Source organism: Carassius carassius, chromosome 2 (assembly GCF_963082965.1).
Source record: "Carassius carassius chromosome 2, fCarCar2.1, whole genome shotgun sequence".
NCBI lineage: Eukaryota > Metazoa > Chordata > Actinopteri > Cypriniformes > Cyprinidae > Carassius > Carassius carassius.
Window position 1 is genome coordinate 2,847,851 of NC_081756.1, and position 27,638 is coordinate 2,875,488.

Genomic DNA, 27,638 nt, shown 5'->3' on the forward strand with positions numbered 1-27,638 from the left:
GTTATGATTGGCCCGGAGTAGACGTCTTACATCACCGCTTTCTGAACTCGTACGTGCTCATACCGGTAATTTTCCTTCTGCATTCACACACAGCAGAATTCCGGCAATTTACTGTTAATGTTACAACTTCTCTCTCTCATACGTATTTTTGAAAAGATCCTGTTCACACATGATCTCTTTACGGCAATTTACCGGTAATTTTCCGGAAAAGTCTGTATGTGTGAAAGGGCTTATTGACAAGTACAATAGACAACTTAATACTATATATGTATATGAATATATACAGTATATATATATATATATATATATATATATATACACACATTTACATTTTACATTTACATTTATTCATTTAGCAGACGCTTTTATCGAAAGTGACTTACAAATGAGGACAGTGGAAGCAATCAACAACAACAAGTCTCAGTTAGCTTAACACAGTACACGTAGCAAGGGGTTTTAAATAATATAATAAATAAAAAGAAAACAGATATAATAGAAAAACTTGGCACTAATGCTTAATAACCATCTTAAAGATGTTTTCTGTATGTCTCGGGGTGGCAAACATCGGTCATGGAGAGCCGCAGCCCTGCAAGGTTTGCTTCAGCCCTAATCAAACACAACTGAACAAGGTAATGAAAGGTACTATCCTCCAGATGAACATGCACTTCAAACAGGCTAATAACATTCTGATACACTTAACGTGGCTTAAACCAATACTTTAGTTGATCAACTTACAAATGTATTATCCAAAAATAGTTTTTGGTCTGATTGCAAACACTCAATGGTCCTTTTTGATACATCAGCACTAGTCAAACGAACTGCACAAACAAGTGCATCAGGTCCAAGAAAAACACTGAGCAGACATTTTCAGAAAGAACCAAGTAAGAATTGTGAAAGAGTAATGTTGGTGGAGCTTAAACATGAAAAATGTAAAACACATGATGAGCTTTTGCTTACAAAGCTCAAGACGCTAGTACAGATGCAATCATAGTGTGCATTCGAATATGTTCGTGTTCTTCTGAGTCAGCAATTTGAGAACATTTACATTTACATTTACATTCATGTTCATGGTTTTTGGAACAGGCTTTCTAGGTAAACGACTCAAAGAAAAGTCACAGTGAATAAGAAAAACATCTAAGAAGTGAACAGCAGTAGATTTTGAAGCAAATGGCAAAAGGGGTAAATATTTACTGCATTGCTATATGAACAATTTAAGATTAAAGATCATCAGAAACAGATGTTCTCCTCATGTCAGACCAGTTGCAGGAAAGTGTTTGTATGCCTTCAGGTAGTGTTGACAGGCAGCTTTCATGCATAAAAAACTAAATGCAAATGACTGTTGATCTTGAGATGTTCATAAGGGAAAGAAAAGACATGGCAAAGAAACATGGCAGGTGCAGCAACATGCAGTATGACAGATCTAGACTGGAGAAACTGTCATATGGACCACTTCTGTGGCATTGTTAGGATTTTTTAATTATTTCGGAGCTTGACAGCTTCAGTTCTCATTCACTTCAAAAACCTCATCCATGGTGTTTCACTAAAAGAGTGTCATAAAAGTAAGAATGATATGGAATAACATTTTTAACAAAGGTAAAGTAAAAATGTGGTGCCACTGAATTTAAATACAAAAATAAATACAAATGTAGTTCAGGAAGATTGTCCCTCAGTTTTCTCTCAGGAGAGGACAGCTGACAAACTGTTTGGTGGATTTTGCTGTTGCTGTTTACACGTAATATTCAATGTAAGCATGTCAACATGAGCTTCATCCTTTGACTTGCTTCAGATAAAAGGGTCCACCACAATTTCAATAGCACTGACATTTTGATATCATTAATCACTAAAAGTTGAAGTTGCAAGTTATCATTATTTTCAGTAAAAATGTGTTCACTTGTTTTGTTGCTAAAAGATGCAAAATACTGATTTGTTTGTGTGTGTGTGTGTGTGTGTGTGTGTGTGTGTGTAAAAAGGGGGAGGGAAACAGTATCATGTGATTCTGATGTAAAATTAAACAAATGTGTTTCTCCCAGGAACAACATTCAAACAAACTTCCTCAAATTAAAACAGACAGAATCACGAACCACCTAAAATGAACATGAGGGGTTTCTACAAGAGTCTGTGTTTTTTACTGGGCAAGTATAACACAATCTGTTTAATATCTTAATGATCTTCAGTCTGCTTTTAGCTTCATCTTTCAGAAACACTTAACAAAAGACCCTCAATTATAACTGAATGTGTTGTTCTTTTTTAATGTTTTCTAAATACCCTTAAACAATATACTTTTACTTGAGATGCTGATTACATAAGTCACTAATACATGATTTTAGAAGTCATACTGCATTTTACCCATCTGGATATATCTAACAGAACACAGGTTTGTATTCATAAGAAGATGCAAAATACTAATCATCATTCTGTGTTTCTCATTTTAAGGCTTTTTCTCAGTTCAAACAAAGGCAGAAAAAGAAGGTGAGACTTTGTGAATTAAATACTATTTCATTTTTTGTTAGTGAGTTTGTACTGCTGTGAAACATTTTAAGACACAATGTAAAAACTTGGACTTAAATTGCTCAGCAGGGCTATAAATAATTGTAAAAAAAAAAAAAAAAAAAATGTGTAAATAAGTTAAAGTTTTTCTTTGAAAATGTTCCAGTGAATGTAGCAACATGGGGAACAGTAGATCAGTCGACATATTACAACTACTGGTATGCCCAATACGCTCTGGACGGGTTGAGTTACACCTGTACTCATACTGAGTGGCAAACTGACCCGTGGTGGAGACTGGACCTGATGAAGATGTACAGTGTGAACAGAGTAACCATCACTAACAGACCCGACTGCTGTGAAAGCAGGATAGACGGAGCAGAGATTCGGATTGGGAATGTTTCTTCAAATGTTTCTACTAACCCAGTGTGAGTCTCTCTGATTTATTCTTATATTCTGATTTTGGTCAGTTGGTCAGTAGCTTCATCCACATACAGGGGATTTGTTATGTGGGGTGGGGGTGGGGTATCTTGTTCTCTGTGCTTTCAGGTTTTCGAGGGGTGCACATCTCTATGCAAATCCTACAAAATCTTATGTCAATTGACAAACTGTAAAATATAACATATTGAGCAACGTCTCTGTTATGTGTGCCGGAGCATAACCCTGGACAACACAGCACTATATAACCCCTGTAGCACCCCCATTAGTACTCTTGTGAGAGAAGGCTGATCTTAATTCTTTTAAGATCTGATATGCGCTCAGATGTATTATATTTTAATAAGAGCAAAAGATGAATCAGATTGCAGGTATTCTCAAATACTCCTACAGTAGTAAAGATAAATAACTTAATGGATAAAAACTTTACTGAATATAAATGTACTGTATATTATTTCTTTCAAACGATAAAAAAAAAAAAAAATTAATTGTTAGGAATACAACCTTACAATTAGGAATACAACCAAATCGTTAAAGTTTATAAATGTAATTTTGTTTTGCAATAATTTCACATTCGACCTTCAAATTAATATAGAAACATCAAAGCCAGTCTATTTTTAATATTTGTTTAATGGCATCTTTTTTATGAACTGATATCAATACTGATGTCTCTAGGAAATTGTTTCTCCCCTGATACTTTACTATTGACTAGTCATTTAACACTACAGTTTAATTGAGAGCTGTCAATTTTAACATTTATTTGACTTTTAAAAAATAACAACTTCTAATTTAAGTCAAATTAATATTCACATAGTTAGCTGTGCTCTTCACAAGTAGGAAATATACAGACATTGAATAAAGTTATCAAACACTAAATTCAATATAGATTAATCTTTAAAGCTTCAAACTTTATTGATTTCCTCTTTTTTGTTCTTTGATTAAAGGACAACAAATATAACAAATAACATTTTAACATGTTAAACTGAAAAAAGTATGCATTTACCACATTAATTTTGACAGAACTAATATATATGTAAAACTGGGAAACAATCTGTAAATTTTTGTCACAACAAATGTTTAAAAGACAAATGACAGTGTAACTCTTAACCCTAAAGAAACTATAATAGCTGGCAGAAATCAAATAATTAAGTACTATTGACGTCTAGGGCTGTCAAAATGGTTGAAAATCTAAATTCAAATTTATTTCTGAAATATTAACAAAATTCTAAAATTCCAATTCTAAACGCAATACTTAAAAGTTTAGTTCACCCAAAAATTTCAATTAAGCTCTAAATTACTCACCCTGCAGTCATCCTGTGTGCATGTGACTTTCTTCTTTCAGACAAATTCTTAAAAAAAAAAGTGTCTCACATGGCTTTGGGGAGTTAACAAAGGCCTTCTGTAGTGAATCGATGCATTTTAGTAAGAAAAATATCCATATTCAAAATGTAATAATCACTTTAATATAGCTTATGCTCACAGTTGTTAACAAACAAGTTCTGGGGAAATTACATATGTGGTCAGCTTTGTCAGGCATGTGTCAAGTTAGATATTGTTTAGTGAAATAGCATTGGTTTCTTACACAACTTACAAAAATATATGGTTTTGTCAATAATTTCACCTCTGACACTCCAGAAACCAAAGAAGCGCCATACACTTTTAAGATGATTTGGTTTTAGCAAGATTCTCATATGAGTCTAATTTTTTTTTTTTTTTTTTAAATTAACAGCGCACCTACGTCGTAACTTTTGTGAATCAATTGTTTGTAAACACTGGTTCAGAGTGAATTTCAAAATCCATAAGTCATGTGATTCATCAGAGACATAGGAAGTTATGCCACACTGAAATGCCACACGTTCAGTTTACGTCAAATCAACATCAAGTTTTAAATGTTCAATTGATGTCATATTGACATCACATGACATTTTATAAGTTGCTCAGGCTGAAATTGATGGTAAACTGTGGAGTGATTATTGCATGTATTAAATATGGTCTATGAAGATTTTAAATATTAAAACTAGAGGAAATCGGTGTCCACAGTTCGATTTTGGCATTTGTGGGTTCGGTCCCACAATGACCAGTGCAATCCTGCTTAAAAGGGTCTCAAGGATTGGCAGAGGAATAAGATGGTTTCGATATGTTACCTTGGTGCGGTTGAGTTGACACTCAGAACAGTGACAACAATATTCTTTGACCGCTTTTTTGACCACAGGCCAATAGAAATGTGTGAGGATCTTTTCCTAGGTCTTTTCTGCCTCCAAATGGCCCCCCAGCAGGTGAGTGTGGGCTTAGTGGCATATGGCTTGGGGACCAACAACGGATTTACAATTTCACCCCTTCGCTGATCCACTCTATAAAACAATCTGTTCTTGATCATAAAATGTGGATAAGTGAGTATATTCACCCCATATAGTGTCTGGCCCTCAACCACCTGGACATTCCCCAATGCTTTGCTCAGTACCGGGTCATGCAGTTGAGCGGTGCCGAACCATCCTAGCCTTTCTCCCTGGAAGATTTCTGCCGGGGGAAATTCAAAAAATACTTTCTGGAGTTCTATGTTGTCATGAACCTGTACACCCTCGGAATCTTCTGAAGCAGCGGCAGTGGAGTCCGAGTGATTTTCCTCACCTCTGTCACCATTGAGGGGCTCTGCAGTGGGATAGTTCTGCAGTGGGGTAGTTCCTGGTGTCCCCATTAATACAGGACACAGAGATCTCTCTTCCCATGATAGGCCCTACAAACTTTGGATTTGGATTAGGGTTACCATACTGTTTGAGTCTATAATGGCTTCTGTGTCTTTACCCTCAATCTTAACAGGGACTTTAGGGGTGGCTGCCCCCTCATGCGCCCAGCAGGTGATAAGAAAAAGGCATGAGTTCCTGGATTCTGAGGTATTGGCGGTGGGCATTAGCTCCTCTCAGCCTTGGCAATCCCGGGGCCAGGTGTTCCTCCCATCCCACAGTCCCATGGACTGCTTCGGGGTGCTTCTTAGGAGGCTTTTGCCCTTTCCTTGATTTCCAAGAGGGGATTTTGGGTACTTCAGGTTTCGTGAAGTCGTATGCCTCAGTTCTTCGGCAGAGCTCGGTGACTGCTGTTTTCAGTGTGGTTTCAGGAACTCCAGATCAGCAGAGCAGTTTCAACAATGACAGAGTATGTTCACCATAATTTGATTACATTAATACATACCCCACCACCCTTGTTTTTAGAAGTTGCTGCTACTCTGTCAGCACTGAAGAAATTGCATCCATCCATATGCACTATGCTGTTTGGGATATCATTACAGAGCCATGTTTCAATGAAGAACATAACATTACAGTCCATAAGCCATTTCTGTGTGTGGGTCCAGATCTTTAGTTTGTCCATCTTGTTGATCAGAGACTGTACAGATGCTGGGCAGAGCTGGTCGATGTGGGTTTAGCCTTAGCTTAGCACGCAGCCCTCCACGCTTTCCCCATCTTTGTTTATGATCTCGACACCAAGGCTGAACACTTCTGGTTGGTGCGAGTGATCCGCTTGTCCGCCGTGATCTCTGTAGCTCCGGCGTGAGTTCGCTGATGTCAAAAGGATGATCTAAAACTAAATTGGAACACCATTTGTTGATGTCCAAAAGTGACTGTTTACTACAGCGGAAGATCGCATAACTGAATCAAGTGAACAAGAAGAAAAAAACCAGGTAATTTAACACTATTTTCTGAAATCTGGTAAGACGCTGAGCTTAGAGGGATTTGTTGTATTATGTAGGAACTGGTATGCTTGTAAGAAAAAGAAATGTTGTGTCAGAAATGCAAAACTAGTAAAAAGACCATGTGAGTTAACTGGATGTTATCACTCGTGATTATAAACAAATACACAAAAAAAGTAAACGATTTGTCTAGATAACATTGTCAATTTTAAATGAAATATTAATGAACAGTACAGTGGCTATAGAAATGAAAGAGGCGTAAGTCTGGTGTGCTGTGCAACGGGCCGAGTCCGGCTTGGATGCAGGAGTGTCGGCAAGTTATGGCTGTCGCATGTGGACCGGTTGATTAGGCCCAGAATCTGGCAGTAAGTACACAGGCATCCAGGCTGGGTGCGGCAGATGGATCGGGCCCAATGGTCTCCATCCAGCAGTTGAGAATTTAGCTGAAACTGGCCCGAGTGTATGTAGAGGGATTGTGTATGACATAGATGTAAATATTAGTAAACGTCAAATTGGTAAGTTTGCACTAGACTTCAGTGGAGTCAGTAGTTTGCTTGAAAGTATATAAGTATCTAATCCTTTTTTTAAATACCATTGATTTTCTTTGTTGGAAAAGTGCTATTTTGGTTTCTGATCATCATGGAGAAGCTATGCAGGGACCTAAAGATGGCTGCCGCAACAAAAAAAGTAATATAAAGCTGTGTCGAGTGGTTTGCATGTATCAGGCTGCACTACCCCGTTTGTGTTGCAGGCGGCCAACTCCCCTGTGCACTTCAACATTCTAAAAGCGTCTTTTTAAAGATGACGTTGCGTGGCAAACTTAGCGTTACATCTTTGTAAAGACGATGTGGATCTTGCACCCAGGCATTTCTGGATGCGGTTATTACCTGGCGCTGGGTGATGGTCACGATCACTCTCTCACGTGTCTGGGCTTTAACTTCTAAGCCTGCATCCAAACACCCGCGTCCTCAACACCCCTCAACAGATAGATTAAATAAAACGGGACAAATTTAATCTTTGCAAACTATATATCATTATAAAGTTCTAAGCCTCAAGCATCGATGACAGATCGCTGTTTTTTCAATGAAAAACTTATAAAGACTGTATTTGATACATTTGTGTAAGCAGTACACATAAAAACATGAAGATAAAAACGTAGTACATACTAGATTCATCGTAATAACGTGTCATAAACACATCCACAGCTGTAAATCCTGATTTTTTTAGGAAGCTAAGGGTCCACTGATAGTGATAGTTGGTGAAAGATAGTTTATTTGAATTCTGGCACTCTCTCGTGGGGGCTCGTAACGCGCACTCTGACGCACCTGTCTTCTGATGGAGGCAGAACTTATAGCGATCACCTTTTTATATATTTGTTTTATTTTTCAAACAGTTTTCATATATGTGTGAATGTGTTTTATGTTGAATGTGATTACCACATGATTACCATCAGGCTGAGGTGGCGTTTGTGAAAGAAGATGATCATGGGAAAGATTATCTCAGAGTTGCGGGGCAAGCTCCATTGCCTCTGCCTCTATCTAGTTCTCATTATGACGGAAGTCAGGCGGGTGTACTTCAGGCATTAGCAAGGGCAGTCTGAGGGTAACAGTGATGGATGAACCAACCCTCAGCAGACCATCGCTCCTCTTGCACTCCACAACCAGTTGAGCTGACAACAGAACGTGCTTTTATAACCAGTGTTGGTCATCTTACTTTAAAAAAAGTAATGAGTTACAGTTACAAATTACTTCTCACAAAAAGTAATTGAGCTATTAACTCAGTTACCACATTGTAAAAGTAATTAGTTACTCAGCAAAGTAACTGTGATGTTCTGTTTTATGTTCTATAAAGCTATTACGTTCTGTAACATATTTCATATCAAAGATGTTTATATTAACTGATTGAAGAATAAAAACACTGTATACAGTATTTTAGAACGTTTGGTATTTATTTGAACTCAGTAGATTGCAGCCTGCCATTTGATATGCATAGAAATAAAAACATAAAAAATAAAATTCAAGTGCAAAATTAAGACACACAAATGTAAACTTTGGTAAAAAGAAACAAAGGAAAACCTGGCCATTAGTGCAAATAGCTGTAACTGTATATTAGGCCTACTGCACAATAAACAGAACACTATCCAAAATATTCAATACAGTAACAAAATTAAATATTGAAAATAAATAATGTCCACACACTTTGCAATCAGTTGCAAAACTAAGACAAACAAATGTAAACTTTTGTAAAAAGAAACAAAGGAAGATCTGGCTATTAAGTAGTGCAAATCTCTGTACCTATATATTATTGTACAATAAACAGAAAACTATCCAACTCTCAATGTAGGTTAACATGTTGTTCATTCTCAGTGAAAAAAGAACAATACATTAATCTATATTAAAATACCCCTCTTATATAACAACTATAATAGTGGTTGTAACATAGGAGGAGAAGCTTTTCGAATCTTTTGTCTGACAGTCTGTTCCTCTTTGGAAAGAAGACAAGCTTTTCCAGGCTGAACAGTCTCTCAAAAGGTGCACTAGATGGAGTAGCAGCATTGAAACGTAGTGAAATTTTCTTGATGAGAAAAAATCCACACAAAGCGTTAAAGTATTGTGCTGATGATCTAATATAGTCTGCCTGGTTTTCTGCTGAAGAGGAGGTTTCCTCTTCAAAGGAAAATAAATTGTTCTCTTTGGCTGAATCTGTGTGATGTGAAGATGTGCTGGAACCTGGCTGTGGTTCTTCGAGGACAATTCTTCGGCACTCAGCAAACTTGCCTTGGCCTTATCCTTTAACTCCTGTGATCGCAGCCAGAGAAGTTTGAATTTTGGAAGAGTTACAGCAGCAAGTATAGCCTCTACATTTCCCAGGACATCTGCAATGTATGTATGTATCAACACAGATCAGTGATATTATTATTATTATTATTATTATTATTATTATTATTAAAGCTGCAAGCGGCGATGAACGGGCCCTCGCACCCGGGATCACCGGCAGCGAGTGGCTTTAGTAAATAGGTGAACGCTGAGAAATATGCATTTAAACTTATAAATATAAGTGGAATATATCAAAGTTAATTCCATATATGTGCCAATCTTCCTGTTGCCAGCAGGTGGTGCTATCATTATAATGGAATATTGGCCTTCGGATGTGTTCAGGCCAGGACTCTTATCACAAATGTGAAGTTTGGGGAAGATCGGACATTTTATGCCTGAGTTACAACTACTTCTTTTCCTGTGGCGAGACATCAAATTTTGTCATGGCACCATGGACACACCCTTTAAGAAAAACTCAAGATCTCCATAATTTAACATTGCACAGGCCTTAAGATTAGACTGACCACAAAAAACACATTAATGTCAAAAAATTTCTAGGAGTACTTTGTCACAGCGTAAAATATGCCACTTCCTGTTGCCAGCAGGTGGCGCTATGACTATAACTGAATATTGGCATGTGGATCTGTTAAGGGCAGAAGTCTTATCTAACATGTGAAGTTTAGGGCAGATTGGACATTGTATGTCTGAGTTATAGGAACTTCCTTTTTCATGGCGAAACATCAAAATTTGTCAGGCTGCCATGTACACGCCCTTTAACGAAATCTCAAGATCTTCCCAATTTAACTTTGCAAAGGCCTTTAGATTTAACTGACCAAGTATGATGTTGATCTGAATAAATTTCTAGGAGGAGTTCGTTAAAGTACAACCCCTGAAAATTCCAAAAACAACACCAATTTTGCAGAGAACATTCTAAATAACTGACTTCCTGTTTGGATTTAGATTTCATACCAATAGGCTTTTGTGTAGATATTGGTGTGTTACATGTGTGTACCGATTTTTGTACATGTACGTGAAACATAGCTTGAGACGCACTCCGTTGAAAGTGTATATGCACTCAGTTGAAAGTGTAAAGGTGGCGCTATCGAGCCATTTTGCCACACCCAATGGAATATTGGCCCTCCAGGTCTGTTCAGGCCAGGACCCTTATCACACATGTGAAGTTTGGGCAAGAACGGACATTTTATGCCTGAGTTATAACATCTTTTATTCCCATGGCGACACATTGAACTTCGTCTCGGCGCCATGGACACGCCTTTTGACGAAAACTCAAGATCTTCACAAGTAAACATCACACAGGTCTTTAGATTAGACTGACCACAAAAATAACATTGATGTCATAAAATTTCTAGGAGTAGTTTGTCGCAGTGTAAAATATTTCACTTCTTGTTGCCAGCAGGTGGCGCTATGACTATAACTGAATATTGGCATGTGGATCTGTTCAGGTCAAGAGTCTTATCCAACATGTGAAGTTTGGGGCAGATTGGACATTGTATGTCTGAGTTACAGCAACTTCCTTTTTCATGGCAAAACATCGAAATTTGTCAGGCTGCCATGGACACGCCCTCTAACGAAACCTCAAGTCCTTCGCATTTTAACATCGCAAATGGCTTTAGATTACACTGACCAAGTTTGGTGTTCATCTGAATAAATCTCTAGGAGGAGTTTGTTAAAGTACAACCCCTGAAAATGGCAAAAACAACACCAATTTAGCAGGGAAAATTCATTTTTCATGGCGAATCATCGAAATTCGCCAGGCTGCCACGGACACCCCCTTTAATGAAAACTCAAAATCTTAAATCGCAATTTCACATCGCAAAGGCCTTTAGATTAGGCATACCAACTTTGGTGTTGATCTGACTGAATCTCTAGGAGGAGTTCGTTAAAATACAATGCATGGAAATGACAAAAATGACACAAAATTTGCTCATAAAATTAAAAATAACCAACTTCCTGTTGGGTTTCAGATTTTGCTCCAAGATACTTTTTTTAGGTATTGGAGAGATACATGTGTATACCGATTTTCATACATGTACGTGAAACGTAGCTCGAGACGCACACCATTGAATGTGTATAGGTGGCGCTGTCGAGCCATTTTACCACACCCACTTCTGAAACCCATATCAGACGTAAATTTTCGCCAGTTCTGAGGTGTGTGCAAAGTTTCATGACTTTTCGAGCATGTTTAGGCTCTCAAATATGCGATTCATTTTGGAGAAGAATAATAATAATAATAATTAAAGCTGCAAGCAGCAATGAAAGGGCCCTCGCACTCGGGCTCACCACCACCCAGTGCCCATAGGAGGAACAGTGAACGTTGGGCCATATGCTTATAAAATAGTAAATATTTGTGCTACATTTTCTGCTGCCAACAGGTGGCGCTATGATTATAACAGAATATTGACATGTAAATTTATTCAGGCCAGGACTCTTACCAAACATGCAAAGTTTCGGGCAGATCAGACAAGTCATGTTTAAGTTAGTATAAAATAATTCATTTCCTGTTGCCAGCAGGCGGCGCTATACTTAGAATTGAATATTGGCCTTTGTGTTCAGGCCAGTACTCTTATAAAACATGTGATGTTTGGGTAAGATGGGGAATTGTATGCATGAGTTACAACAACTTCCTGTTTTATAGTATTAATAGCATTGCTTTGCACATACTAAGTGTTGCTAGAATGTTTGAAAATATTTCTAGCATGATTAGCACACAATGGCATATTTTACTGTGTTGCAAATAGTGCATAAAAGTGTTAAAAATGACACTTCCTGTTGCCAGCAGGTGGCGCTATGACTATAACCGAATATGGGCATGTGGATTTATTTATGACAGGACCCTTGTCAAACGTGTGAAGTTTGGGGCAGATCGGACATTGCTTGCCTGAGTTACAGCATCTTCCTTTTTCACTGCATTAGTAGCATGCTTTAGCACTTAGCTAAGTGTTGCTAGCATGTTTTAGTATGCTTTTAGAAGGTTGCCAGCATATTTAACCCTTTTTGACACATTTCAATTTGTTCCTAAGAGTCCATAACAGCGTTAACCTTGTCACTTCCTGTTACCAGCAGGTGGCGCTATGACTATAACTGAATTTGGTCATGGGTGTTTGTTCAGAACAAAACACCTATCACACGTGTGACGTTTTGGGAAAATCGGACATTACTTGCCTGAGTTACAGCAACTTCCTTTTCACTACATTAGTAGCATGCTTTAGCCCTTAGCTAAGTGTTGCCAGGATGTATTAGCATGCTTATAAAATTTTGCCAGCCTATTTAACCCTTGTTGATGCCTTTTATTATTTTGCAAGGAGTCCATAACAGTGTTAAACATGCCACTTCCTGTTGCCAGCAGGTGGCACTATGAATATAATTAAATATGGGCATGTTGATGTGTTCAGGACAGGACACTTGTCAAACGTTTGAAGTTTGAGGCAGATCGGACATTGCTTGCATTAGTTACAGCAAATTCCTTTTTCACTGCATCACTAGCATGCTTTAGCATTTAGCTAAGTGTTGCTAGCATGTATTGGTATGTTTCTAGCATGTTGCCAGCCTTTTTAAAACTTGTTGACACTTTTCAATATGTTCCTAGGAGTCCATAACAATATTAACCATGTAACTTCCTGTTACCAGCAGGTGGCGCTATGACTATTACTGAATTTGGTCATGGGTATTTGTTCAGGACAGAACACCCATCACACGTGTGAAGTTCGGGGACAGATTGGACATTGCTTGCCTGATTTACAGCAACTTCCTGTTTCACTGCAATAATATGATGCTTTAGCACTTAGCTAATTGTTGCTAGCATGTATTAGTAGTTTAGCATTTGCCAGCTTATTTAACACTTGTTGGCACTTTTTAATATGTTCCTAGGAGTCCATAACTGTGTTAACCATGTCACTTCCTGTTACCAGCAGGTGGCGCTATGACTATAACTGCATTTGGTCATGGGTGTTTGTTCAGGACAGAAAACCCATAACACGTGTGAAGTTTGGGCAGATCAGACATTGCTTGCCTGAGTTACAGCAACTTCCTGTTTCACTGCATTAGTAGCATGCTTTAGCACTTAGCTAAATGTTGCTAGCATGTATTAGCATGCTTATAAAATTTTGCCAGCCTATTTAACCCTTGTTGATGCCTTTTAATATTTTGCAAGGAGTCCATAACTGTGTTAACCATGTCACTTCCTGTTACCAGCAGGTGGCGCTATGACTATAACTGAATTTGGTCATGGGTGTTTTTTCAGGACAGAACACTCATCACACGTGTGAAGTTTGGGGCAGATCGGACATTGCGTGCCTGAGTTACAGCAACTTCCTTTTTCATTGCATTAGTAGCTTGTTTTAGCACATAGCTAAATGTTGTTAGCATGTATTAGCATGCTTATAAAATTTTGCCAGCCTATTTAACCCTTGTTGATGTCTTTTATTATTTTGTAAAAAGTCCATAACAGTGTTAAACATGCCACTTCCTGTTGCCAGCAGGTGGCACTATGAATATAATTAAATATGGGCATGTTGATGTGTTCAGGACAGGACTCTTGTCAAACGTTTGAAGTTTGAGGCAGATCAGACATTGCTTGCATTAGTTACAGCAAATTCCTTTTTCACTGCATCACTAGCATGCTTTAGCATTTAGCTAAGTGTTGCTAGCATGTATTGGTATGTTTCTAGCATGTTGCCAGCCTTTTTAACACTTGTTGACACTTTTCAATATGTTCCTAGGAGTCCATAACAATGTTAACCATGTAACTTCCTGTTACCAGCAGGTGGCGCTATGACTATTACTGAATTTGGTCATGGGTGTTTGTTCAGGACAGAACTCCCATCACACGTGTGAAGTTCGGGGACAGATTGGACATTGCTTGCCTGATTTACAGCAAATTCCTGTTTCACTGCAATAATATGCTGCTTTAGCACTTAGCTAATTGTTGCTAGCATGTATTAGTAGTTTAGCATTTGCCAGCTTATTTAACACTTGTTGGCACTTTTTAATATGTTCCTAGGAGTCCATAACTGTGTTAACCATGTCACTTCCTGTTACCAGCAGGTGGCGCTATGACTATAACTGCATTTGGTCATGGGTGTTTGTTCAGGACAGAAAACCCATAAAACGTGTGAAGTTTGGGGCAGATCAGACATTGCTTGCCTGAGTTACAGCAACTTCCTGTTTCACTGCATTAGTAGCATGCTTTAGCACTTAGCTAAATGTTGCTAGCATGTATTAGCATGCTTATAAAATTTTGCCAGCCTATTTAACCCTTGTTGATGCCTTTTATTATTTTGCAAGGAGTCCATAACTGTGTTAACCATGTCACTTCCTGTTACCAGCAGGTGATGCTGTGACTATAACTGAATTTGGTCATGGGTGTTTGTTCAGGACAGAACACCCATCACACGTGTGAAGTTTGGGGCAGATCGGACATTGTTTGCCTGAGTTACAACAACTTCCTGTTTCACGGCGAAACATCAAACTTTGTCAGGCCGCCAGGGACACACCCCTTGACGAAAACTCAAAAGCTTCGCAATTTAACGTCACAAAGGTCTTATGATGACCCTCACCAAATTTGAAGATAATCCTATTAAAACTGTAGGAGGAGTTCGTCAAAGTACGAGGCATGGAAACGGCAAAAACTGCACAAAAATCGTACAGGAAATTCAAAATAACTTACTTCCTGTTGGGTTTTGGATTTTGTACCAAGAGACTGTTTTGTAGGTATTGGTGTGTTACACGTGCGTACCGATTTTCATGCATGTACGTGAAACACAGCTCGAGGGACACTCCGTTGAAATTTACCAGGTGGCGCTATCGAGCCATTTTGCCACACCCACTTCTGAAACCTATATCAGATGTAAATTTTCGCCGGTCCTGATGCGTGTGCAAAGTTTCGTGAGTTTTGGAGCATGTTTAGGCCCTCAAAAATGCGCTTCATTAAGAGGGTCCTCACACCTCGGTGCTTGGGCCCTAATAATCATAATTAGTAGCAGTTGTATTTATTATTATGAATACTACAGCAATGTTCACTTCATAAATAATAAAATATTAAATTCAAGTTCTTACTGTTACTATGGCATCAAGAAGGTCCCTCAGTATTTGCCACTTTTCAGGGCTTCTGTATTCAGCATTAATGTCTCAATTGTTTGTAGGAGTGTACCATGAAAACAGTTGTCTTCTCCCTGAAGTATATCCAAGGCAACTGTAAGGGGCTTCATCGCAGTGCAGTACTCCTTTAAAAACTGATGTTCCCTTTCAGTTATCACTGTCAGTCCTAATTTGGAGGAAATGGTGTTAAGGTCTACCATGGATTATTTCACAGGCTCGAGCCACGGCATCATAGAAGGAATTCCATCATGTTATACAAGGTATAAGCAGCCTTTTTGACAACAACTCATCAGCTGTTTCATAGCCAAAGCTGATCGTCTTGTTCCATAGGGGAGTAGATTTGTCAGTAACACTTCTATAAACAGCCTTTGTTGCAGATTTTAACAGCAGCCACTTGTCAACATCTGTGCATGAAATAAGGTTTAGTGTGTGTGATGCACATCTCTTGTGGGGGGGCAAAGTGATCACATCAACATCATTATCATCATTTGCATGCAGAGCATCATTAATGTCTGTAAACGTCACTTCATCGTTATCGTCTTCTTCAGAATCACTTTCCTCAAGTGGCTGGTACCTCTTAAATGCTTTAACAAAATTAGAGCCATTATCAGTCACTGTGATTTTGTGTGTTATCCCTTATGTTGAGTGTACATTGTCAAGCTCAACTGCAATGGCGTCATGATTATGATGCCCCTTAAACCGTCTGCAGGCAAGAGCTGCTTTTTCTCTTTCCATGTTATTTGGATTGATCCAATGTGCTGTCACACTCAGGTAACTTTTATTGTGGGCAGTTCAGATGTCTGCTGTAGTTGAAATGTACTCTAATTCCTCAAATGATGTTTTGAGCTCAATATAATATTTTCTTTTGTATTCACTGTCTATGAATTTAACAAAATGGGACAAACCCCCTTCCTCCTCCCCGTGTTGGTATTTTAGCAAGGATAGCTCTGAATGACTCAGACACCACAGTGGACAGGGGGAGCATGTTTTCAACAACATACCTTGCAATCAATGTGTTCAGCTCAGGCTTGGTCACCTGTTGCGGACCCGAAAAATTGAGCATTGCTTGTTTTAACAGAGTGGCCCCGTCTCCTTCGCTGGAGCTCACGCTAGCTGCATTTGGGGTTGGGTTAGCAGCAGCAACAATTGTTGTGTTAGCATGTGTTGATGTGAGGTGCTTTGTAAGCTCTGAGTTGCTAAGTTGCTGAGTTGTTTTATAAGCTCTAAGTCTTTTTTCCTGGGCATAGCGTGCATGTTACATAAATCATTCTTCCATTTAATTTCAATTAACGAGAAGTAGTGCCGGTACTTTCGAGAACGCTATCTTTGAATTTCCGCTGCTCGTCGCCATTGTCACTGACGCTGTCTTATGTTTAGTGGTTGTCAGGGTGTGCAGTGAGTCAGCATGAGCAGGGCACCACCCACCCAGCCAATCATCATAGCATTTGCAACGGTGTTAAGCTAAGCTTATATGGCCTGTGAAGAAGCTGCCTCCACATTACATGCCATGGCGTTAATGCAGGTTCTTCAGGCTAAGGCACCACAACACCAGAGGGTCACAGAGGGTGTCACAGAGGGTGACTGCCCCCAGTCCCTTGCCACAAACCTGGCAGTGAGCAGAAGAGCAAGATGTCCCGGGATGGGTGACTCAGAGATGGAGTAAGCTGTTCTTGGGGGAAGGTGAAGGCACCTTTCTCTCCCCTGGAGGAGGGAACCTGGATGAGAGAGTGGTTTCTCTTTCTCTGGTTCCCATCCCCCCAAGTTCAGGGGCATCCGCAATACAGCAGTGAAGGCAGACAGTTTTCCAGTCTTGAAGGTGGAGATCACAGTCCCTTCAAGGATGTGACAGAGACCAATAGGGCATTACAGCCCCTTTTTCATTGTACCCAAGAAAGTTGGTGGGTTACAACCAATCCCTTCATCAGTTACCGTTCAAGATGTTCATGCAGGAATGCATCTTCGGGTGCATCCATCCCCGAGATTGGTTTTCAGCGATTGACCTGATGGACACGTACTCCATGTGTTGTCCCTTCCATAACCAAAGAAAAATGCAGCAGTTTACATCCGAAGGATGAGCTTACAGTCCTGTGCAGAAGTCTTAGGCCAGTAGAATTTTCACAAAAAAATAAAAAAAATAAGACATACCTATATATCATATGCTGTAGTGTATCAGTAGAAAATATCAGTTTACATTTCCAAACATTTCTTTTGCCATTAATTGTAATTATTTTTTTTCTATGCACAAGGAGTCTGATAACAGCCTCCATGGAGAGGTCTGATCTCATAATCCAGTCTGTCTAGAATGACATGAAGAAACAGAACAAATTGAGACAGACTTAATCCAGAGGAAATGTCTCTAAAATGCTTGAAGAAACGTATTGGCAAAGCTACAGTACTGTGGACAGTTTGAAGCACTTGTGTAAAAATACTGTCAACTGAGGATGCTTTCAAAAATAATGTCATAAATAGATTTGATTTATCAATTAACTAAAATTGACTAAATCAAATTAACAGTTGGTGTGACCACCATATTTGTTTAAAACAGATTTCTGTTTAGGTACACTTGCACATAGTTTTTCAGGTAGCTTTGCAGATCACTTTCTTGAAGTGCCTTAGGGATGTTGCCACAGTTCTTCTGGATTTAGTCTGTTTCAGTTTGTTTTGTTTCTTCATGTCATTCCAAATAGACTGGATGATGGTGAGATCAGACCTCTCCGTGGATTATTATTATTGTATTATTACAATTAATTAATGGCAAAAGGAATGTTATTTCCTAGAGACACACAACAGCAAACGATAGAAATCACTGGCTTAAAACCAAGTTGAGTGTTTTGGTGGGTTTTTTTTCATTTAACCAGTTTTGACCAGAAGGCATCACCAACATATGGTGTTTCGAGCACTTTGAAACAGTGAATCCCTATTCGAAGCAAATGGTACATTTGATTAAAAGCTTCCAAATGGTTAGTTTCTCCCATTACTATTATCCACATTGCGATGAACTCAATAACAAACTAACAAACCGTGTCAGTCATGTCATCAACATGTGTCACATGGATCTTTATAGAAATGAAAATTGCCATTTTTAAATTCGACAAATATACAAAATTCTTTCATTTATTTTTTTGGCAGCCCTATTGTTGTCTGCATTTCCGTCAATGTGATGGATGTGTGTTATCAGGGTAATATCCTTCTAAAATGTCAGATCGCGTCACACAGGCAATTCCCTCAAGAGCACTCAGTGGGCTTCAGTGATGATCATAGAATTGCCTTATCCAAATACTTGCAGTCTTTGCCACTTGAGAGTGCGTGTGCACAACAGGAAGTAAGTGCACAATACTGTCCGAGGTCTTAATAATGGCAAACTGCAGTGTCCTTCAGTGCACACACTAAATCCACGCTATCTCAAATACTTCTCCAGAGCACGACTTTCACTTATTTTGGGGCAAATATGAGTAGCGGTGTTATTTATTTTGAAAAACATTTGCAACTTCTTTTTACCACTTAATTAGGAGCAGAACAAATTAAATTGTCATGTTATATGAACTACTGAACAGACCTTTAGAAGTTAATTTTAAAATACAAAGTATTTAAAGTTAAAATAAAGCTGTGTAAATACTTGCATTTTTACTGCACTGTAAGTGTTTGACACACACCTGTGGTCTTCATCCTCACTTGAACACTTGGTCCAAATACAGGAAATACGTCTTATATTTGTCAAGTGGTCAAGTGCAAAGACTGCAAGTGTAAGTATTTGGAGAAGGCAATTTAAATAATGCCTCATCCTGTAAAAACAAGTACATCACTGAACATTGTTTCGGGAAAGAAAATACAGTAGAATGTTAATTTCATTACTAAATTTCACAACACAGTTTCTCTCTGAAGCGTCACAGTCTAAAGGATAAAACAACAACAACAGCAAAAACCGCAACCAAACTGGAAAACCTTTATCTTCTATGAGTAATAATGCTTAATTGTTATGACAAATAATTGCACATTTGATAAGCTGAAAAATAATATGATAATACTAATCATAATAATAAAAAATTATGCAAATAATTTATGGTACATAAGTTGGAGGAAATATCTAATTGTATATCCTGTTATAAAAGAAAGAGTTCATCATCATTCTTTCATCTTTCTCCAGATGTGCTGTAGTTTCTACTATTCCAGCAGGAGCTACCTACAGCTACTCGTGTCATGGGATGGAGGGACGTTATGTTATTGTCAGTATTCCTGGAACTTCAATGGTTCTTACTCTCTGTGAAGTGGGAGTCTATGTGATTTTTTCAGGTAATTCAGAGGTACTTTCCTTGTGAATTTGACTTTTTAAGAAATTCTCATTTTATTAAAGTGGTTTTTAATAAAGTTCCTTATAAATAAGCCAGTTGCCAGCTGGTAAAGTCATCATCACGCCCCTGCAGCTGTCTTTACTCCTGAGACAGGATACACATTCACATTGACTGGACCGGCCTGGAATAAAAGCTTTTATAATGCTGTTTGAGCATATCACAACATTTATGGGACAGTTTGTGTCAGATTTTGTTGCTGATTTTAAATATGTTATTTAAATGCATATGTGGCAGGCAGTTTTTGAGTTTTCAGGATTTCTCCATTCAGATGTTTTGGACTTTGTCATAGATACCTGAATTCAAGAAAATCTCCCCTCAAAATAAGTTGGAGTATAAAATATGTAGACTAAAACCATTTCCTGAAACTATTAAATCTTTCAGGTAATTTGGCAACAGGAAGAAACGTCACACAGTCGTCAACCAATGGCAGCTGGATCAGTGAACAGGCCATTGATTTCAATCCAGGAATCATAAAACAGTCGTCAGCATGTTCCTCCACCAATTCTCAGACTAACCCCTGGTGGAGGGTGGATCTGCGTTATATTTACAGAGTTAGTATAATCTTAATCACAAACAGACTAGACTGCTGTCCTGAACGAATAAACGGAGCTGAGATTCGCATCGGAAACTCTCTGGAGAACAACGGCAACAACAATCCCATGTGAGCTTCTCTTTCAGTGGCTTAATATCCATAAAAATCCCTGAAATCACATAAAGAAAGACTAGAAGTCTAAATTATGTTGTCTCTGTGTCTCTCTTCAGATGCGCTGTGATTTCTAGCATTCCAGCTGGTGTTTCCTCCACCTACATTTGTAACAATATGGAGGGTCGATACGTGAATCTGATCATTCCTGGAGATTCAAGGTTTCTTACTCTGTGTGAGGTGGAGGTCTACGGAGAAGGTGTGGTCAAACAAACATATATAAAGTTTTAGGAATTATTCATGACTTCATTTATTTTTTAAATGCAATTTATTAGTTAAAAATGTCAAACTACAACAGTTGCATGCTCTCAGCTTTCAGTAGTTCACTTTCAGCAGTACACATTTGTGTTGGACTCTAAAGCATATCACATTGCAAGTGAACCTGTATTTAATGTCATCTAGGTCTAGGTATTTTTTGGGGATCACTACACAACCTCTAATTACACCGAATTCCCTTCTTTCTCTGTATGTTCACTCTCACGTGCCCTTTCAGGTCCTGTACTGAAGAGAACTTTCCTAAAGTTGAAACTGAAGTCCAGTTGGAGTCTGTCTGATCCTGCGGTGAGAGTCCAGCTCCTGTCACAGGTGAGAGAGCTCAGGAAATATACAGATATCTGAGCTCACTGAGAGCACTTTTAAGAGATCTGCTCATTTCAGCTCCAGTCTGTTTTGGAGGAACGAGGGTTTTCTGACGTTACGCTGCAATGGACTCAACCGCCAGAACAGGAAGTGAAGCCGAAGGAAGCTGCACCAGGTGAGTGTGTTCATACAAACACTGGAAACCTGAAAAGGAATGTTGCTTTTTAAAGAAAACTATTAATATTTAAATGCATGTATTACAAATGAACTGGAAAGTGATGTTTTTTTGATGTAATGAACTGTTTTATTTGCAGCTCAATGTGCTGTAAGAAAGAGACGATGATGATGATGATGATGATGATGATGGGAAACCTAAACTCTCTTTGGATCAGCTTTGATGTCCTTCTTTTACAAGCTTATAGTTTACAATGTTTCATTGTTTAGACAACATATAGAAAAGAAAAAGAATAGAGCAAGTTATTCATTAATTAATTTATTATTATTATTATATATATTTTTTAAGAAATCACGCAGTTAGTGAATTAATAGAGTGTAAGTCTAAAAAGGAGTAGTTTACCCTGAGATACTTCCAGATCTGTGTCCACCAAGAGTGCCGGTTCTGTTTAAGCAATAAAGTTTCTGTTTCTTTACCTGCCTTCGCTTTAGAGTCCTTTTTTGCTACTGAAATGTTGTTTTTTTCCATGTTAAAACAGAAATGCTTGATTATAACTTTGATAAAGATTGTTGAGTCTGTGGGCTCACCACCTGCAGGAGGGAGCGTAAGGGGCCGGTGCATAGTGGATCGGGCAACAGTCATAGGCGAGACCCCCGATGACCCGATCTCTGGACAGGGAATCTGGCTTTAGGGACGTGGAATTTCACCTCGTTGGCGGGGAAGGAGCCTGAGCTTGTGCGGGAGGTCGAGAGGTACCGACTAGAGATAGTCGGATTAACCTCCAAGCACAGCTTGGGCTCTGGAACCACACTTCTTGAGAGAGGCTGGACTCTATACCAGACTCTTGACTCCGTCGTTCTACTGGGGGACTTCAACGCTCACGTGGGCAGTGAAAGTGACACCTGGAGGGGCGTGATTGGGAGGAACGTGATTATCGGTCAATCTACGTTCCTACTCTCACCTATGGTCATGAGCTGTGGGTCATGACCGAAAGCACAAGATCCCGGATACAGGCGGCCGAAATGAGCTTTCTCCATCGGGTGGCTGGGCGCTCCCTTAGAGATAGGGTGAGAAGCTCGGACACTCGGGAGGAGCTCAGAGTAGAGCCGTTGCTCCTCCACATCGAGAGAAGCCAGCTGAGGTGGCTCGGGCATCTATTTCAGGATGCCTCCTGGACGCCTTCCCAGGGAGGTGTTCCAGGCACGTCTCACCGGGAGGAGGCCCCTGGGAAGACCTAGGACATGCTGGAGGGACTATGTCTCCCGAGTGGCCTGGGAACGCCTCGGGGTCCCCCTGGGAGAGCTGGAAGAAGTGGCTAGGGTGAGGGAAATCTGGGCATCTTTGCTTAGAATGTTGCCCCCGCGACCCGGCCCCAGATAAGTCGAAGATGATGGATGGATGGAGTCAGTCATGTGTATTGATGTTTGAAAATGAAGAGGTAGCACTTTCAGTCTGATGCAGAGAAGATACAAAATATGAAAGAATGTGAGCAAGGAAAGTGATGATTTTCTAAAGATGTTGAAATGGCAGATGCTGCATCATGTCTTATCTGGCGTTCACAAGCGATTTGAAGACACTTTGTCAGTGTGGTGTAAAATGCATGAATAATTCTACATACTTTATTATCTGGATTAGAATGTATCTGGATTTATAATGCTCATATTCCATGTCCTAAACTCCGGTTCTAATCTTACTTGCCCTAGAGCAAGTTTATTATTTGAGAGTTCAAACACCTGTTGTGGGTAGGGGTTGTCAGGGAAAGAAGGGGGTGTGAGTGGGAGCACACATTTTTTTATTAACATGATTAATTAAATGTTTATGAATTTAACTAATTTAACATTAACCTGCTTCCTTCTGTTCTCATGACTTCTAATAAATAAAAATAAATTAATGTACACTATAAATAAATAAGTAAATAAAAAATAAAAATACTACAAAAAGTTAGAAATCAAATTAAAGGAAATTACTTCTAAACTCATTGAATACTAATGACCAACCGGACATGTGTAGAATTCAAATTTAAATAATATATTACATTTCCAGTGTTTATATTATTATTATAATAAAATTTCCATGAATGGAACACTGAAACTATAAATTATGGGTAACACTTCATTTGAAGGGGTGTTCATAAGACACTTCATGAATTTGTTTATGACTTATGAAGTTTATGAGAACTGTCATTAAGTGTCATTCACACAGCTATGCCATTTTAATGCCAAGATTACATTGTTTGAGATGTCTTTGTCATGACAACTTGACATTTCCAAAACAACATAACCTGTCATGAATCTGTCATAAACATGACACAGCAGATTAATTATCAAATTTAAGAAATTAATTAATGTTATGGGTTAACATTACATTAAACTGTCATGTGGTTGTCATAAGGCCATTATAATTGTATCATGAATTATATCATGTCCGGCCACTTTTATTCAGTGAGAGAGGGTAAAGTATGGCTTGTCTCAAAAAATTTGATTGATGAGGGTCATAAAAGCCATCTGTTCTGGACACCTGTTTGTACACCCCCCTCCCCTCCCTGTACAGCCAGTGACCTTAATATGAACTTATGAACCCAAGGAGGAATTTCGGAGGGAGGGAGAAGTGTTGGGAAGCTATGTGCTTTTTTTAAACTTTGAAAAGGGCGAAATCATGAAAATGGTGTAAGGGAAGATTTTATTAAGGTTTTAAATACAAAGTGCATTTCAAGAAAAAGGTTATAAACACATAGCACCAATGGAAACAATGTAATGATCGTTTTCGTAGTTGGAAAAGTGTAAAAACGTTGTTAAAGTTGTTACAAATGAAATAAAACTAGGTTACTGGTTATTTATCTAAAACAACCAACCAAACAAGTCAAAACTATCAGATATGTTTTCGTTAAGCAATACGTGAAAAAGATGTGACAGCTTGTAGCATTACAATTTAAAAATGGTGTTTTGTTACCAGCTAGAAAAGAAAGAAAACTAGGTAATAGAGTTTTAGCATTTGTACCTTACCTCAAACTGAAAAAAAGAAATGAATGTAAAGCAGCGATACAAACCTTGTCAAAACTATGTTGTACTTTACCACTAACTAAAATTTTACTGACAAGAGTTAAACAAAAGAAAAAAAGAAAAAAAAAGATCTCACAGCAAAGTGTTACAACGTCTCCGGTAACGTTCGCTCGACTCAAAAAAAAAAAAAAAAGAAGCTAACGTAAGCAATGTTATAAACCAAGAAAGTAGGCGTTTGTCACGTCGGGTGAAAAGTTAAAACAAAAGAAAAAAAAGGTAACTTAGGCATTTACGCTGATCTCAAAGAAAATACACCGGACCCGTCTTTAAAACACCAGCACAAGATACTTGTCAAAACTATGCTGTACTTTACCACTAACTACAATTTTTTAAATCTAGACTGTTAAACGAAAGAAAATAAAAAGATCCTCCGGCAGAGTTGCGAAGCGTCCGTAAAACAACCTCCCGGCACCGATGAACAGTTAGAATGAGGCTTGGGAATGCTCCGGAAATAAACCACGCCTCCAGCGCTAGAGAGGGCCGGGCAGGAGGCGTGATAGCAGCATCAAATAGATTTAAATGTTACAATAATTAAACTAAGTAGTTTTTAATAAATAGACATCAGTCCTTAATTAGTGAAAACTTTATATCCGTTTAAACATATGGTCAATTTTTACTTTTTAAATGATGTAGGCCTATACGATTTTTATTTACTTTTAGGCTAGTCTTAAAAAAAAAAAAAAACATGGTTGAAAAAGCGTTATTTGTTTTTAATGTGTTAAGTTAATTACTTTAATCTATGACTAGTCTAAATCTAGACTATCTCCGTCGATATATCTTTTATTTTCGTCAAGCTTAATTTCTCAAGCTATGTCAATTAACACACACACACACACTTTCCTTCTGTCAAGCTTGTGTCGCGTTATCTAGTAAATAAACCAGACGTCATCTCAAGCACCGAAAAGCGAGTGTCTCCGCTTTCTGGCATCTGTGTGATTCCTGGCGCGTGCATATCAGTTAGACATCAAGCGGTTGTAAAAACATCTAACGGGTTTTGAAATGCTTGTAACTGGCTTGTGAAACTAACTAATTTCAATGTACATCTGTGTCATTTAACAGGCCAAAAATCCATCCCAAAGACCCCAATGTAAGTTTTAACAAGACAGAGGTTAGTATATATATATATATATATAGGATTTTTATTTTAATTACATTTATCATTTTTATTCACAAGGTGATTTTTTAAACACAAATGCACACAGGTCATACAAACAAGTGTAGTCTACCTTGCTTTTTTCAAGCCTCAATACACACACACACATACTTTCCTTCTCCCATGCTTATTCTGTGAAACATTTCTATAGCCACATCTTTATTTATCAAAATCTAAAATGAGATCTGATTTATTGCTATATTAAATGCTTCTGTAAGCTGTAATCTTTCGTTGTCATATCTTTTACATTTTATTAAAATAGGTTCAACTGTTTCACAATATCACATTTAACACAAAGTCCAGACACATGTATTTCATCTTATAAATAATGACTGATTAAGTGCAATGTGTCCAATTCTATGGCGAGATCTTCTCTTCTATTCCCAAAAATTCTCCTTTCATTTCCAACTGAATATTATATAAATGCCGTCCTTTATTCTAACCACCCCCCTTTAATTTGACACGTATCTTTTTATTTTTTATTTATTTTTTAATTAAACCTTTTATTTCTAATTTACTCATTGGAGTATTAAATACGATGTCTGACATTTTAATGCTTTTATCTGGTCCACTACTTTCATTACCTTCATTAACTATATATGTGGGTATCCATACAAAATAAATCTTTGTTTTTGCTTGTATTCTGAACAAACTCTGTAAAATGCCTGATAAAATGCCTGATGAATGAAGCTTCACCACTCTTTAAACTTGATAGTACTGAAAATGAGTCTGAACATATGACTACTTTAGGTATATTAATGTGCTCAACCCCACTGAAGAGCCAAAAATATGACAATCATTTCTGTAGTATAAACAGACGGATGATTAGATGTTCTTTCTGGAATTCTATACCTAACCCTTGGAACATAGGCCTATATAGCTGCTGCTGCGGCTGTATGGACTGTTTCAGGATCTTTAGATACATCTATGTATATGAGTTACATGCTCTTTATTTTTAATCTAAACAAAAGTCCTTGATGTTTTATTTTATTTTAATAAGCCACTCACACTTACTTTAGTAACCTTAATCATTAAATATGTCTTTTATTTTGTTAATATTAACTTCTACGAAATTCTACATTCATAAATGTATGTTTTTCAATATTCCACCACGTTTAGTGCAGTAACGTGCGGTGAAATCTTGTCATGGGTAGGCTGTGACCTATCAATGTGTGGAATATATGTTCATATATTCATTCAGTTAATTTAGCAACCCAAATTCATATCAGGCATCATCAGATCGCTGCCTGCATTCAGCAAAGTCAGTCATGTGAGGCTAATGCACAATCAAATATAATAATCAAATTAATGGACACATCTATCTTATGACTTATACAACAAACAAATGTTTTGTGCGGGACACAGAGAAGGAGGCGGCGCGGCAGCCTAGTCAGTCCATCAAAATGCGCAAACACGCACAGACAGCCACGGCGCACACACACACACACACACACACTTTTGGTCTGGTGACGGCGCACCAGGCTACAGTCAGAAAACATTGCGTCAGCAGTACAGCTTTAAAGTACAAAAACAGCTTATTCGCTCCTACAAACTGCTAGGCGCACACACCGACACGCAAGTATACTAGATGCTAGTATTCGGGAAGTGCGCGGATTGAGTGAGAGCGAGTAGATCACGTGACATGAAGCAAGCTCGGTCTCTGCCTCAATGTTGATAATTCAAGACAGCATGAGAACTGACTGCGCATGCGCAAATCTACATAAACTACGTTCTATGGACCAAAGAGGCACTGCTCACCTCTGCCTCAATGGCCATGGCTTTTGAATTTCCTGCATGAAACAACGGTTTTTAGGAGCAAACAATGGCAAAATGAGTATATTATGTGTATTCCTGAAAATTTTTGTTACAAAAAATAATATTTGGAATAAAATTAATGCAATTACTAATGTGGTGATTTAATAAAGCTCTTGGAATTAATAAATGTAATGTCAACATTTCCTTTGGTGAGGCACTGCCTACCCTGCCTACCCTGACCGCACGTCCCTGGTTTAGTGGCGTTTAAAGAGGAACTTGTGATGTATTTGGACACGTTAAAAGGAATGAAAAGTCCCAAAGCAAGATCTTT

At 38.3% G+C, this 27,638-nt stretch overlaps 1 protein-coding gene across 1 annotated transcript; it reads left to right on the top strand.

The window, feature by feature from the left end:
• Nucleotides 1-1,565: 1,565 nt before the first annotated feature.
• Nucleotides 1,566-21,563, top strand: LOC132095849 (uncharacterized). Its single transcript, XM_059500945.1, has 9 exons — nucleotides 1,566-1,593; nucleotides 2,446-2,469; nucleotides 2,654-2,912; nucleotides 19,679-19,824; nucleotides 20,265-20,544; nucleotides 20,646-20,785; nucleotides 21,080-21,171; nucleotides 21,244-21,340; nucleotides 21,496-21,563. Exons 1-9 carry the CDS (start codon nucleotides 1,566-1,568, stop codon nucleotides 21,561-21,563), a joined length of 1,134 nt encoding a protein of 377 aa, XP_059356928.1.
• Nucleotides 21,564-27,638: the final 6,075 nt, after the last annotated feature.